The following is a 14,400-nucleotide window of genomic DNA, read 5'->3' on the forward strand; positions in this document are numbered from 1 at the left end:
CTCTCTCTCTCTCTCCAATCCATCATCCATCACTTTCTCTCGGCCCTTAGTTAACACTACAAGAAATCAGGTCGTTTGCAGCGCACAAAATCATTGCAAAAAAGCCTATAAATTGCTGCATATGGTCATTTCCAACGCTTTTAAATTTCTTGCACAGTCGCCGCTATTATTGCGTCTTTTTTTCCAAAGCAGCGAAAAAGAAAAATTCACTGCTTTTAAAACTTTTAGCAACGATTTTTTTTCCTTGCTAAACCTACAAACATCACTGTAACTGCCCGCAAGCATATAAAGATATATATATCGCTGAGAAATCTTAATTACAACATTGTAAATCCTTACAAATACCTTCTAAATTGCTATAATTGATGTAGGGTATTTACAGCGAATATCTTCAAAATTGTTGCAAATACTTATTTTCAGTGTAACACAGATGCTGCAAATGCAACCAAAACCGTTGCAATTAGATCAAAAACTGTTGCAAATGTGCTTATGTTGTCTGAAAAATCATTGCAGATGAGTAATTCCAGCATTGGAAATCATTGTAATTACTCTGAAAAGCGTTGCAATTAAGTAAGTAATACAGCGATTTATATAAAAATGGTTAGAAATGGTTATTTTTAGCATAATTTAGATGTTGAAAATGAGCCCAAAAGTGCTGCAATTATGAAAAAACTGTTGCAAATATGATTATGCATGTCTGGAAAATCACTGTTAATGTGTAATTGCAGCATTTTAAAGCGCTGGAATTAAAGTTTTTAATAGCAGTGATTTTTATAGTAATTTTTGCAAACTATCTTTTACAGCGTATATTAAATGCTGAAAATACAACAAAAAACGCTGCAAATAGGTAAAACTGTTACAGATGTGTCCATAGCTATATGGGAAATCGTTGTTAAAGCATAATTGCAGTCTCTAAAATCGCTGAAATTGCTATAAAATCGCTGTTATTAAGGAACTCAATTCCAGCAAGTTATTTTGAAATTGTTGGAAATAAGATTTTTCAGTGCAATAAAAAAGCTGAAAAATACGCTAAAAGCACTGGAAAAAGAGATAATACTGTAGATAAAATTGTTGTTAAAGTGTAATTACAGTATTTGGGATCGCTGTAAATTGCTCAAAATCGCTGGAATAGAGGTAACTAATTACAGCAATTTATTTAAAAATTGTTGCAAATAATAATATGCAGCGTAATAAAAATGCTGGAAAAAGGAAAAACTGTTGCAAATTTGGGAAGTTCATGCCTGAAAAATCGTTGTTAAAGTATAATTGTAGCATTTAGTATTGTTGCAAATGCTCTGAAAAGCGCTGCTATTAATTTTTTGGTGTATTTTTTTTTTTTTTTTGGCTTGTTATCTCGCCTGTTACGTTGGTTATATATATATAATCATATTTTTCAAACTTTGTAGGAAATATAATGAACTATTTAGTGATGTTCACATATTTAATCAATTTATTGCCTAGCCTGAAATAATCAATTAACTTTTTCTTAATATCTTAAACTTCACTTAATTTAAGTAATTTAATTGTTGTTAATTAACAAAATTAATTACATAATTTCATTGGCATCACCACAAGTTTAATGATACTACATGAACTATTCACACATAATCCTATGGCCAATTCAATTCTATTGCTATATAACACTTATAGTTTTGACAACACCCAATTTAGAAATACGAAACATAGAGGAAAATTCTTTCGTTACTTTCATTAGAGGAAAAAACATTTTTCATTGAATATAATAAATCAAACACATTTATTCATCTAAACCTAGTGAAAAATTCACATTAATGTAATTATGGGCTATATACATTGGGGTGGACCAATTTCTACTTGCAAAACCTACAGTACTTACAAACTACTAAATATATAGATCTCATTTCTTGCTCCTAAACATTAATTGAAAATCTCCACATTCATTAACAATTGTTCAACTATCCTACTCTTCTATAGTTAGAATTAGTTCATGTCATCGATTACAATGTGCACCTGGGCATTGGGTAGAACGGCTTCAACACGTCTGCATCAAGTGGGGGGGAATTCATTGTTACCACTTATAAGTGGTATCCGGACCTTAGTAATTAAGTTGCTCAAGTGCCCCACCTGGCAGAGCATTTGATACATAACGACTATCCAAGTTAATAAGATCCAACTCACATCTAGAAAAATAACCAGAGGCTAAAAGACCTATCTATCCACCTAGTCTAGCAAGTACAAGCTCTAACATTTTTGCTTAGTTTTCAGAATTAAATATTGAAATTCTCATTTGAGCATGCACAATTGAAAAAGAATAAATATTGTCTAGTTTACTAGATCCAAATCAAGAAATGATTAGCTTGTTTTGAAGTTCAGTGGAAGAACTTCAAAATATATTATTAAAGAGAAAGAGAACTTGCTCTATTTTTCTCTTATAAATGATGGCGTCAAACCAAACCCAAGAGTTCTTGTTTTGCAAGTCATGGTTTGAGCTTTAGACTTGAGGGGAGAGAGAGAGAGAGAGAGAGAGAGAGAGAGCAAACATTTGGTGTTGGTGAGAGGGGGAGAAAGAGAGAGAACGATAGGGTGGGGGATTGTGTGGGCAATACTTAGGTGAGGGTAGTTAAACTATTTTGTTAATTCGATCCCTAGTACGTATTAATTCCCTAAATATATAGCTTAATTCACGATCTCCTAATATAAAAAATTTTATTCATATTCATAAAATATATTGGTTATGCACATAGAAATACGTTTCTTGATTAAATTTATATTAATTTTTCTGAGTGTTAATAATTTGTGAAAATGGAGGGGTCGTGTACATGTGAATTATTCTAGATACTACATTCATATGATCTTACTGCATGTTGTCTCTCTATATATATGTATTAATGATGACATAGCATTATCCATTAGTCCTAATTTTCTTCGTAAAAAATGACCGCTCGACAATAATTATTGGAGGAAAATGCTCTTTGGGAGATCAAATTGTACGTTTTTGCCTTTTTGGTGGTAAAAAAGTTTTTGGTGTACATAGAATTCCTTTAAACTCCATGTATATATACATCATGCATGACGATATTCTTATCCTGGCCGCCTGGAGTCAAAGTTGATTGCATGTACGTTAAGATTGATGCGTGATAATATGTAGAGCTTGTTAATGTATCATTAGACATTGTGTGGACCATATCAGCTCGAAATTAATATTCTATATATTTATTATTTCAATTATTTTCTTGAAGGAAAAAGTAATTATTTAAAATTGTGCCATCTGATCTGATCTTGATGACCAGCAAATTGATCAATATTCCACGTACTTATTAAATATGAAAATTAGCATTAATTCGTTCGTGTAACCAATGAGATTTTCAATTAGATAGCAAAAGTGAGTAGAGGGAGCTGTAAATTAAATGGTTATCACTATCACCCTTTCTCGTTATGATCATTATAGAGGGGAAAATGCAATGAAAGAAGGAGATTCCCACCTTCCGCCTATGAAATGGATCAAAGGGATATTATATATATTTATATATAGATAAGTAATGCTAGATATAACTAGTTTTAGAGTGTGTAAATCATGGGCACTAGTGTCTTAAAAAAATTAAGTGAGATATATTATTAAAAAATAATTTTTTTCATGCGAATCTTCTCAAATTTATCTACTTTTTTAAAATTGAATACTGTGCAGAACTTGCATATCTAAAAGCTGCAAACATTATTCCTTATATATATATACACACACTTTTTTTGCCATCATCATGCATTCATCAGTAAATATATATATATATATATATATATATATATATTTATATGTCGTGAAACACACAAAGCCACAATTTGATCAAAGTCCATGGAACATGAGTAGTACTACAACTGCCCGAAGGAAGCTTCACATTTAAATTAATAAATAGCAATATTCTATATAAACGTGTATAATGTGGGCGTACGTATGTTTTTCTCTCTATCGCGCGCACACATTTTGATTTCAATGGATCATGATCATCAGTCATGCTGAGGGGGCTTGATTTGAATCCATGCCAGTAGTACTCTAGCTTGGAGCTGTGCATGACTCACAAATTAATATATGACCAGTTATTTTTTGTGAAAATAACTATTTTCTATTAAAATGAATCTATTTTATTGCAAATATCATTACATATAATTTGTTATAAATGATCATTCTCTTGTAGTGACTTTAGTTTAGAGCTGACCTGCTTATATATATATATATATATATTCCAATCTATAACCCGAGATATATATATACATGCAGTACTATATATTATAATAAATAAATAAACCATATATGCTTAAAGTATATATTATTCGTGCTGATCGATCATTCACGTAGTTTTGATAAAAGCAATGAAGGCAGTAGCAGTACTGAAAGTTAAGGAGATGGATCGAGATCAAATATATATAAATAGCGCAGCCTAATTAATTATTATAAGCCAGCAAATTAAAACGTACATACATAGAGATTATATAATGGGAAATGATAAGGATCCCGCTGGGATCCCTGCATTCATTTGTCCCGCTGCACTCTTTTTTTTTTTCTTTTGAAATTTTTTTTACAGAAAGATTAAGAAAATATTATTTAATTATATTGTGAATTTTATTCATTTTTTAAAAATATTTAAAAGTGTTAAAAAATGATTTAAAAAAATATTTAAAAGTATTTTTTTTGTTTTTTATATCATTTTTTAACACTTTTAAATATTTTTAAAAAAAATGAATAAAATTTACAATATAATTAAATATAATTTTCTTAATTTTTCTATAAAAAAATTTTCAAAATAAAAATACAATGAAATAAGTGAACGGAATCCTCCAACAAAATCTCTAGCATTGTCCTTATATAATATACCGATGGATGGATATTGTTGGTGGCTAGGCTATTATTGACTTCGCCACACCAACCTAGCTTGTTTCTTTTTTAAGAAAGTTTCATCTAACATTATTAAACACTTCAAATTTTTAACTTTTTTGTTTGAATGATTTTTGGACCGCTGATCGAGCTTTTTTAACTTTCAGAATACTTAAATTCATCCCATTAAAAATTAGTTCCAGAATATTCTATAATTGGGTCAACTTTTCCATTTTAATTGGATGAGGTGGAAGTAGCTAGGTAGCTAGCTACGATTGATTTTGACCACATGTCAACCATATTAATGGGATCAAATTAAAGCTAGCGTCGAGCTTCGACGTAGAGTTCAAAAGTCACATCATCGTCATCATCCAAACTGATCGATCGGTTTTTATCTGTTTATTTGTTTTCTCTTAATTAAGAAAATTGAAGCACAACCATATATATTTATATATATATATACACTATATAGTGTATACTTTTCATTAATTAGAGGCTTAATTTGGCCTGAAACGTTCCTTCTGATTTACCATATTACTTATATCTTCTACATTTATCATGTAAATTTATATAAATGGCGATCAGCTGCATCACATGGAATCAGAAACAAATGGTGATGATCATCTGAAGACACTCACAATTAATATTATATATAGACCAATTAAGCTTAATTAAACGATATTCATATAATTAATAATGCATGTATGATGTAACATAATTCAGTACTCCTAATTGCCCGACCATTAATTTGCTACGGATTATAAATATCTAAAATTAATTAACTTATTTTTCTTAATAATTAATATATCATATATATATATGTTCGATCCCCCAGCCTCCAATACGAAAATTAACCAATAAATTAATATATATAGTACTACGTACCCGGCCTAGCTCCATCATGCATGGTGTATATATATAACAGTGGTACGTACTATATTAATGTGAAGAATCTTGCAGAGGATTAACGGGGGCATTTCCAGTACTACTGTCTCAACTACATATTTATAATATATACGTTGTTTCCAAGGAATATCAACGTCGGTAGGTGTTGTTTGGTACAAATTATATACCTAGCCTTAGCATAATTGAAAATTATAATAATAATACATATATGGATCATCGGCAAATTAACAACTACTTCCCACTAGCTTACATACTAATTAATGACAATTTGGTATGGCCTCATAATTGTCATGACTTGACTTAAACATATCACTAGCTAACACATGATCTACTGATTAATTAACAAGTAGTGCTAGCATGAGTACGATCAATGCCAATATATTGGGATCAAATCTTCCCCAAATCCCTTCCCAACTTCATTGGTCCGCGGGGGCCCGAAATACCCGGCCATCGCCAGTATGACATGTGGTGCGTAATCCCTCCATCCAATAGGAATGCACCGCGTTTACTACTACATTGATCATGGAGGTAGTGAGACGCCATTATCATCACTGGCCTGTTAAAGATCATGTCATATTATTATGATCCGGGGAAGCCGCATACAATGAAGGTGGGTAGTCGGCTAGTCGCGTAGCAAAACATTGCAGGTCTATCTCAGGTCAAAGGTTTGGCAATTTGCCACGTGTTAAATAATAGCTGTAGGTCCCTTAGAGCACTTGAAGATCCTCCACTCCCGATCCCTCGCCACTTTAAATAGACGCCCTTCTTACCATTGTGCATCCCACAGCCTAGCCCTTGCCTCTAACCCATATTGATCAAATTCATTCTCTGATCTCTCTCTCTCTGGAATATATACATACCGTTGTTCACTACTCTCATTGCATCAGCAGCTATATATATAAACGCGTATATATAGCACGAGAATTATATATAAGGCCGGCCAACTCAAACATATATATCTTAGCTAGCTTGCAGCAGTGTCTCAAAAATCTGACATAGGCTTCCAATGGGTAACGCAGACTATGAATGCCCACACCCTGTTGCAATCCCTGCATCCAAACCTCTATTCAAGTCCTTGGAATCGTCTCTCAAAGAGACTTTCTTTCCTGATGACCCCTTCCGGCCTTTCAAGAACCAGCCTCTTTCTAAGAAGGTTGTCCTTGGCCTGCAATACTTTGTACCAATCCTGGAATGGGCTCCTCGTTACACTTTTGAGTTCTTCAAATCCGATCTTATTGCTGGAATCACTATTGCCAGTCTAGCAGTCCCTCAAGGGATAAGCTATGCAAGTTTGGCTAACTTACCACCAATTTTCGGATTATGTAAGTACTGTCTCAGATTTTGGTATCAAGACTTTTACATATGCTTGTTATGAATCTATTTCGCTAGAAATTAACGAGAAAACTAATTGTGCTGATAATTAATGCAGATTCCAGCTTTGTCCCACCATTAGTGTATGCCATGTTGGGGAGCTCTAGAGATCTGGCGGTGGGCACTGTGGCTGTGGCATCCCTTCTCATATCTTCTTTGCTGGGGAAGGAAGTTAACCCTAATGAGAACCCAAAACTTTATCTTCAACTGGCTCTCACGGCTACGTTCTTTGCTGGACTCTTTCAAGCTTCTCTGGGCTTCTTAAGGTCTGCTTCTCTGATCTCTAGGGCTTTATGCCTGATGCGTTCCTGTTTTAGGGCATGACTAACGAGTATAGGTTTGATACGGACAAAGATTTAACTATAATCTTTTTGAAATGACTTGAATAAATTAAACTGCAGACTTGGCTTTATCGTGGACTTTCTGTCTCATGCGACGATAGTGGGGTTCATGGGTGGAGCAGCCACGGTTGTTTGTCTTCAGCAACTTAAAGGGCTACTTGGGCTGGTTAATTTCACTCATGAGACTGATCTTTCCTCGGTCATGCGCTCTGTATTTTCCCAAACACACCAGGTAATAATTATATTAATTAACTTTCTAATTTTTTAAATGCTTAATATTTTTTCATACCTTTTTCATTTATTGTTGGTGGTTGTTTTTGCAGTGGAGATGGGAAAGTGGTGTTTTGGGCTGCTGTTTCCTATTCTTCCTCCTCCTCACAAAATACTTTGTAAGTAGTCGTTCCTCGTCGATCGCATTGATATTAATTCTTTTCTAAGCTTCTAGTACTAGTACTATATATGATTTAAAAATTAAGGCTCAAAGTGTGTAAAAGAATTAACCATATTACTAAGCAAAACTTGCATGTTGTTTACCCACCCAGCTAGCTGTTGTTTTCAATATAATTATATATATAGCTAAATCATCCATAACACCACCAAAAACAATAATTACTTTAACTTATCATGAAAAGGGTTTTTCTTTAAGAGAAAGGCTACTACATATTTATCATGACCCTACCTAAAAAGATAAACGTTAATTATTTTTATGTTCTCATTTTTAATGAAATCAAATTCATGTTAAAAGAAAATAATCAGAAAATGATGTTTAATAGTTAGAGAGAAAATATTAAAAATAAATCGATTATTAATTCGTGTATACCTTTTTTGTGAGTATATATATTATTATTTCGTAGGTTATGATCATATATAGTACTCTACTCTTTCTGAAATCTAAATTATTTAAGGAAAATATTAGATTTCCCGCTGGCAGCTATCGCTCCCAGTATTTTATTTATTTATTTTTTTAATGATTAAGAAAATTTTGTTTAATATAATTATGAATTTTTTTATTTTTTAAATATTTAAAAGTATTAATAAATGATGTAAAAAAAACAAAAACAAAAAAAAAACAAAAAAACAAAAAAAAACTTTTTTCGAAAACTAATGGAAGCTCCAACGGTGGCCGTAGAAGGTTACATTATTCGATATATAAAATAGATAAACTAACTTAATTTATTTATTTGATGCTATTGATGGGTACTAGAGCAAGAAAAAGGCCGCCTTCTTTTGGATAAATGCGATGGCACCTCTGACGTCTGTTATCTTGGGAAGCGTCCTCGTTTATCTGACCCACGCTGAAAAACACGGTGTTCAAGTGGTAACCTCTCTCTCTCTCTCTCTTCCCTGGCCTCCTATACTGGCTACAGCTGCTATAGTACCGGCCCCCAGTACTGGTACAGTGTATCAACCTCTAGCGGCCATGAGTGTATATATATATATAAGACCGATCGATTAGAATCCATGGAGTCTCAATGTCTGTTACAATGAAATATTGGGGCCCTCGATCCACATTCAAACTTCCAATTATCACACGGATTCTTTGATCACAAACACGTACATGCAAATCAAAATAACGCTACTTGTACGTACGTACATATAATTTCAAAAAGTATATTAATTACAACTGCATGGGGGGTAACCATTACTTTCTTTGTTTGTTGTTCCTCCCAGATTGGGCACCTGAAGAAAGGCTTAAATCCACCTTCGGTATCTGATTTGGCTTTTGGGTCTCCATATCTGATGACCGCCATCAAAACTGGAATCATCACTGGCGTCATAGCCCTTGCAGTAAGTCACGAAAGCTAGCTTGTTATGGTGCTTAAAATTTAAATTGCTATTTATAATATTATTAAAAAAAGAATCGGAGGTCCTAAAAATCTAAGTTTAATGGAGTTAGTATAGTAGAACAAGGACTTTTTTTTTCATATTACTATAAATCAGCAACTAATATATACTAAATAACAAGTAGTTATTTAGTATATAGAAACCCAAGTAATTTCATGAACAGCCCCCCTATGCCCGGATTAAGAACGCTAAGTACTGGTGGGTGTGAAACAGGAAGGAGTAGCAGTGGGGAGAAGCTTTGCCATATTCAAGAACTACCACATTGATGGGAACAAAGAGATGATCGCTTTTGGGATGATGAATATTGCTGGCTCTTGCACTTCATGCTACTTGACCGCAGGTACCATACATCTAGATCTTTTCCCAACTCTAAACTATTAGGGTTGAAACTGGGTCAGGTCAAAGCCCACCACCCAATCCAACCAAAACCCAAATCCCAATCTATGCCTGGGTTGGGACTCCTTTGGGCCGATTGGTCAACCCATGCACTAGCTCAATTGAGCACTGCCCCAACACGATATTACTTCAAATAAATGCTCTGCCTTTCAAGAACTGGGCAAGAAACACTACCACATCACTAACAACATCTTCGCCAACTGCTAATTCTTAACCAGACATATATATGTCCGATATTGTGATTGCAGGACCCTTTTCTCGAAGTGCGGTGAATTTCAATGCAGGATGTAAGACGGCAGTGTCGAACATAGTCATGGCAACAGCGGTGATGATCACGTTGCTATTCCTTACTCCGCTGTTCTTCTATACACCCCTTGTGGTGCTCTCTTCCATAATCATGGCAGCCATGCTTGGCCTTATTGACTATGAAGCTGCCATCCACCTCTGGAAGATCGACAAATTCGATTTCCTGGTGTGCATGGGTGCTTATCTTGGTGTGGTCTTTGGAAGTGTTGAGATTGGCTTAGTCATCGCGGTAAGTAGTACTATTGCATTAATGATCACGAAGTACCACATCATCGATCATCGTTATCCTAAATAAACACGTACGAAGACTTTTTGTTTCTGTTTACTTAAGTTGTTGATATATATAAGGTTTTGTATGTGCAATATTTGCAGGTTACGCTATCGTTGTTAAGGGTTTTGCTATTTGTAGCAAGGCCACGGACTTTTATCTTGGGCAATATTCCCAACTCCAAGGTGTTCAGAAGCGTTGATCAATACCCAACTGCCAACAATGTTCCCGGAGTTCTCATTCTCCAAATTGATGCACCCATTTACTTTGCCAATGCAAACTACTTGAGAGAAAGGTACATTATATATTATAAACAAGCATGCAATTTTGTGTATAATGTATGTGAACACGCGTATTAATAAGTGAGCATGAAAATAAGCTCCATATTTACTGATCTGGTTTGAAAATTTCTAATTTGTTCTCAGGATTTCAAGGTGGATCTACGAGGAGGAAGAAAAATTAAAAGCTTCGGGAGAAACAAGCTTGCATTATATTATATTAGACATCAGCGGTAAGTTGTCAAAACGCAAACAGTCTGTTTTAAAGATCATAAAGCAACTAGTTAGTAAATATTCTCGCTCAGTGCTAAATAATTAATAAGATGCGTTCATATGATTGCAGCTGTGGGCAGTATTGATACGAGTGGGATTAGCATGCTTGAAGAGGTCAAGAAGAATGCCGATAGAAAGGGTCTCAAGGTAAGAAACTTTATTGTCGTTTCTCGTCTCAGATTTCATATATAATCAGTATCAAACTGTTATTATATTCCAAAAAATCGCCTTTATTTGAATCATGATTAGTTTATATATTATGTTTGTTTGTTTTGAATTTAGCTTGTGCTAGCCAACCCAAGAAGCGAGGTGATTAAGAAGCTAGACAAGTCCAAATTCATCGAAAACATCGGCCAAGAATGGATTTATCTAACAGTAGGAGAGGCCGTGGCAGCATGCAACTTCATGTTACACTCGTGCAAGCCAAACCCGGCCGCCGCTGAATTACATGCGCCAGAAAACAATGTCTAACAATTTCGCCATGATCGACTTAATTAGTGAGATAATCAAAATGTTGATACGTAATTAGTGGATGCAGCCGTAACCAGAGGCCAAAGCTGTCCGCTAATGAGGAAGAATGCATATTACCTAAGTAACTGGGAGAGAATTTCTAAGTTTTGGGGTGCTTCTGAATTCTTCATGTGTACTGTACGTAAAAATGAAAGTGATCAGAGATGTGAACGTAATCATGAGTAGATCAAGTCCCGAGCTAAGTTGTTTGATAAAATGGGTATCTTCGTGATCATGTATTAATCTCTCCAAATTATATATAAATAATCGACTTTTCAATCTTTGGTCACACGGTTGGGGTGATGATCACGTGCATGCTGATGCATCAACAGTGATATATTAATTTAGATTCTGCTTAATTTCAATCTAAGAAATTGGCACTACATGAACATGATCATGATCATCATGGCGCGCGCATTAATTACAGTACTGGCATGGGTGGGTGCTCTTTTGAAAGTTTGAAAATGATGTTTCCTTCCTTGGAATTGACCTGCTAACAGTAATAATATATATCGACAAAACTAATTTGACTTTAGAGGCAATTTGTATGAAAATAATGCTTGAAGCTTAAGCGAGCCACAACTATCAACAAGAAACAACATTAGACAAACGTACTGAATATAATAACAATTAAGGATGTGAGCAGGACCATTGACAGGACCGGCCAACAATTCGAAAGCTTGACTTTGAACCAAACTAGCGCGCTAAGGCTTAGGAGTTTCGTCTCATTTTATATTATTCCATTTCATCGTTATAATTTTTTTAAATTTTTACATAAAATATAATAAATAATTTAATTTTTTTAAATTTTAAAACAATAATAATATTAAAAAATAATAATCTAATAATATTTTATTCAACTTTTAACTTTTATCTAAAATCACTTCATCTTACCTCATTATCTAAACTATACCTAATTGACGTAGAGAGCTAACAGGATCAAGAAGAAGAAGAAGATTATTTTCATTAGATACTGTGGTAATGTCGAGAAATCATTCGTAGAATCTTTAATTAGATAAGTATCATGCAAGTTTTTGCAAAAATGTAGACTTCATTTAAAAAAAAGAAAAACCTATTCTTTATTAGTGGGATACACTTTTTACAAATGACTTTTACGTGACTTGTCTATTTAGATCTTGTACCATTACTCTATTGTAAATGCAGTAAGTAATGAAACGTCCATTTGATCAATTTAAGATTACTTAAAGGTATTTCAATCTTTTGGGAGGTTTAGGATTTATTATTCTTGTAAATAGAATTAATATTGTGTTATTAATCATCAATAAGAATCATTATTGGTTTTAAGTATTTGTTTGGTTTTGAGAACCTACAAGCTGTTTTCTTGATAAAGCATCCACGAAGAGGTACTACTTTGTTTCCTTCAAAAAAAAGAAAACCCAATTAAAATTTGATTAGTTTTGAACATGAATTTTATGGGATAGCTTTGCGCGCTAAGTGTTAACCGAAAAGGAGACATTTTAACGTCGACGTAATGACGTTTATGGGATGGCCTTTGCGACTTCTTGTAGAAAAGAGTTTTGTTATATACAAACATACTTGCGCACTAATCTGTGTATCAATACTGATTTATTCATATTTAAAATTTAAATTAACATTATTTTTAATAAAATCTACTTTTTAACCAATCACATTATATTAATACACAGATTAGTGTACAATTATGCTTACAAAGTCATACCGTACCAAAACGATCTTAATTAGAATGAGGTAAAGACCGCTTGTAAGTAGGGTTACAAATGAACAGAGCCGCTCGTGAACAATTCGAGATCGACTCGTATAAACTCGACTCAGACTCAGTTCATTTAATAAATGAGTTGTTCGTGAACATTAATATTGATTCGAATATTAAACGAGCAAAACTCGTATAATCTCGACTCGATTCGGTTTAGGCTCGTGAACAATATTCGTATAAACTCGACTCGACTCGTTTTGAACTCGTCACAATACTCGTGATATTTATATATATATATATATATTTACAAATATACTTACATGTATTCTTTTATTATATATATTTTATATGCTATGTATATTATTTTTTATACTTTGTATAAGAAATATATATAAAAAATAATATATATTGTTATTTTAAGTTTATGTATAAGTAACATGTTTTATTATTTTACAATAATAATTTATCTAGTTCATAAAAGAATTATTGAGTCAAATATAAAAATTTTATAAAAATAAACAACTCTAATTGATAGCGACACTTTCTTAACTAATCATATTTTGATTATTTGGCCATATTTAATACTATATCAATGATAATCGAATATTTAATATTAAATTAATAGTTTAATTATGTAATTTTTTAAATGACTTTAATGTATTAGGCATTCTTGATGCCATATGTATTGAAAAGTGACAATGAATCAATGTTACATTGATATCTAGTTAAAATTGATTAAAAGAAATAATCTCATTTATTTATAAAAAAAAAAAAAAAAAATCTCATTTGTGCTTCAGCCAACCAAAAATAAAATAAAATTATGGATCAAATTTTAACCGAGCTCGAGTCAAGCTACTCGAACTCGTATAAACTCGTATATTTTTTGTACTCGAGTTCGAGTCGAGTTTGATCATCATTTATTTTATACGAGCCGAGCTCGATCAGAAATTTTCAATATTTTTCGAGTTCGAACGGATATATATGCTAAACGAGCTCTTAACCCCCTGCTCGAATTCAACTCGATTCGATTCGTTTGCAGCTTTACTTGTAAGTATTACGGGAAAGTAAATGTGCCCCAACCCAAAACTATCAAAATATTTCAATTTACCCCCATTTCCCCTTGAAAAGACAATATTCTCCCCTAAAACTCTAAAAAAGACAAAATCCCCTTAATTTCTTAAAGAAAAAGCCGATATAAAATAAAAATAAATAAGCAAAAATATTTTTATAAATAGAATAATTAAGAGTATAGTCAGGAATAATTGAAAATTAAGTGGTAGTTAAAGGGGATTTATGTAAATTTCCCTAAAAAAGTATTATTGTGCAATTGAAACTTTGATATTCAACAGACGACTTTGAATAATATTGAC

At 33.0% G+C, this 14,400-nt stretch overlaps 1 protein-coding gene across 1 annotated transcript; it reads left to right on the forward strand.

The window, feature by feature from the left end:
* Positions 1-6,527: 6,527 nt before the first annotated feature.
* Positions 6,528-11,616, forward strand: LOC122278276 (sulfate transporter 3.1-like). The gene is made up of 12 exons (XM_043088452.1): positions 6,528-7,071; positions 7,179-7,386; positions 7,522-7,693; positions 7,785-7,850; positions 8,666-8,779; positions 9,133-9,249; positions 9,520-9,646; positions 9,951-10,237; positions 10,381-10,571; positions 10,702-10,787; positions 10,898-10,974; positions 11,110-11,616. The coding sequence occupies exons 1-12, from the start codon at positions 6,756-6,758 to the stop codon at positions 11,296-11,298; spliced, it is 1,950 nt and encodes a 649-aa protein (XP_042944386.1). The 5' UTR covers positions 6,528-6,755; the 3' UTR covers positions 11,299-11,616.
* The last annotated feature ends 2,784 nt before the right edge of the window (positions 11,617-14,400 follow it).

Source organism: Carya illinoinensis, chromosome 1 (genome assembly GCF_018687715.1).
Source record: "Carya illinoinensis cultivar Pawnee chromosome 1, C.illinoinensisPawnee_v1, whole genome shotgun sequence".
Classification (NCBI taxonomy): domain Eukaryota; kingdom Viridiplantae; phylum Streptophyta; class Magnoliopsida; order Fagales; family Juglandaceae; genus Carya; species Carya illinoinensis.

Bases quoted from the DNA above. Each gene is read 5' to 3' on its own strand.
- LOC122278276 (XM_043088452.1), top strand. From the start codon at position 6,756: ATGGGTAACGCAGACTATGAATGCCCACACCCTGTTGCAATCCCTGCA. The intron at 9,647-9,950 runs GTACCATACATC...TTGTGATTGCAG, and splicing joins TTCATGCTACTTGACCGCAG to GACCCTTTTCTCGAAGTGCG. The intron at 10,238-10,380 runs GTAAGTAGTACT...CAATATTTGCAG, and splicing joins AGATTGGCTTAGTCATCGCG to GTTACGCTATCGTTGTTAAG.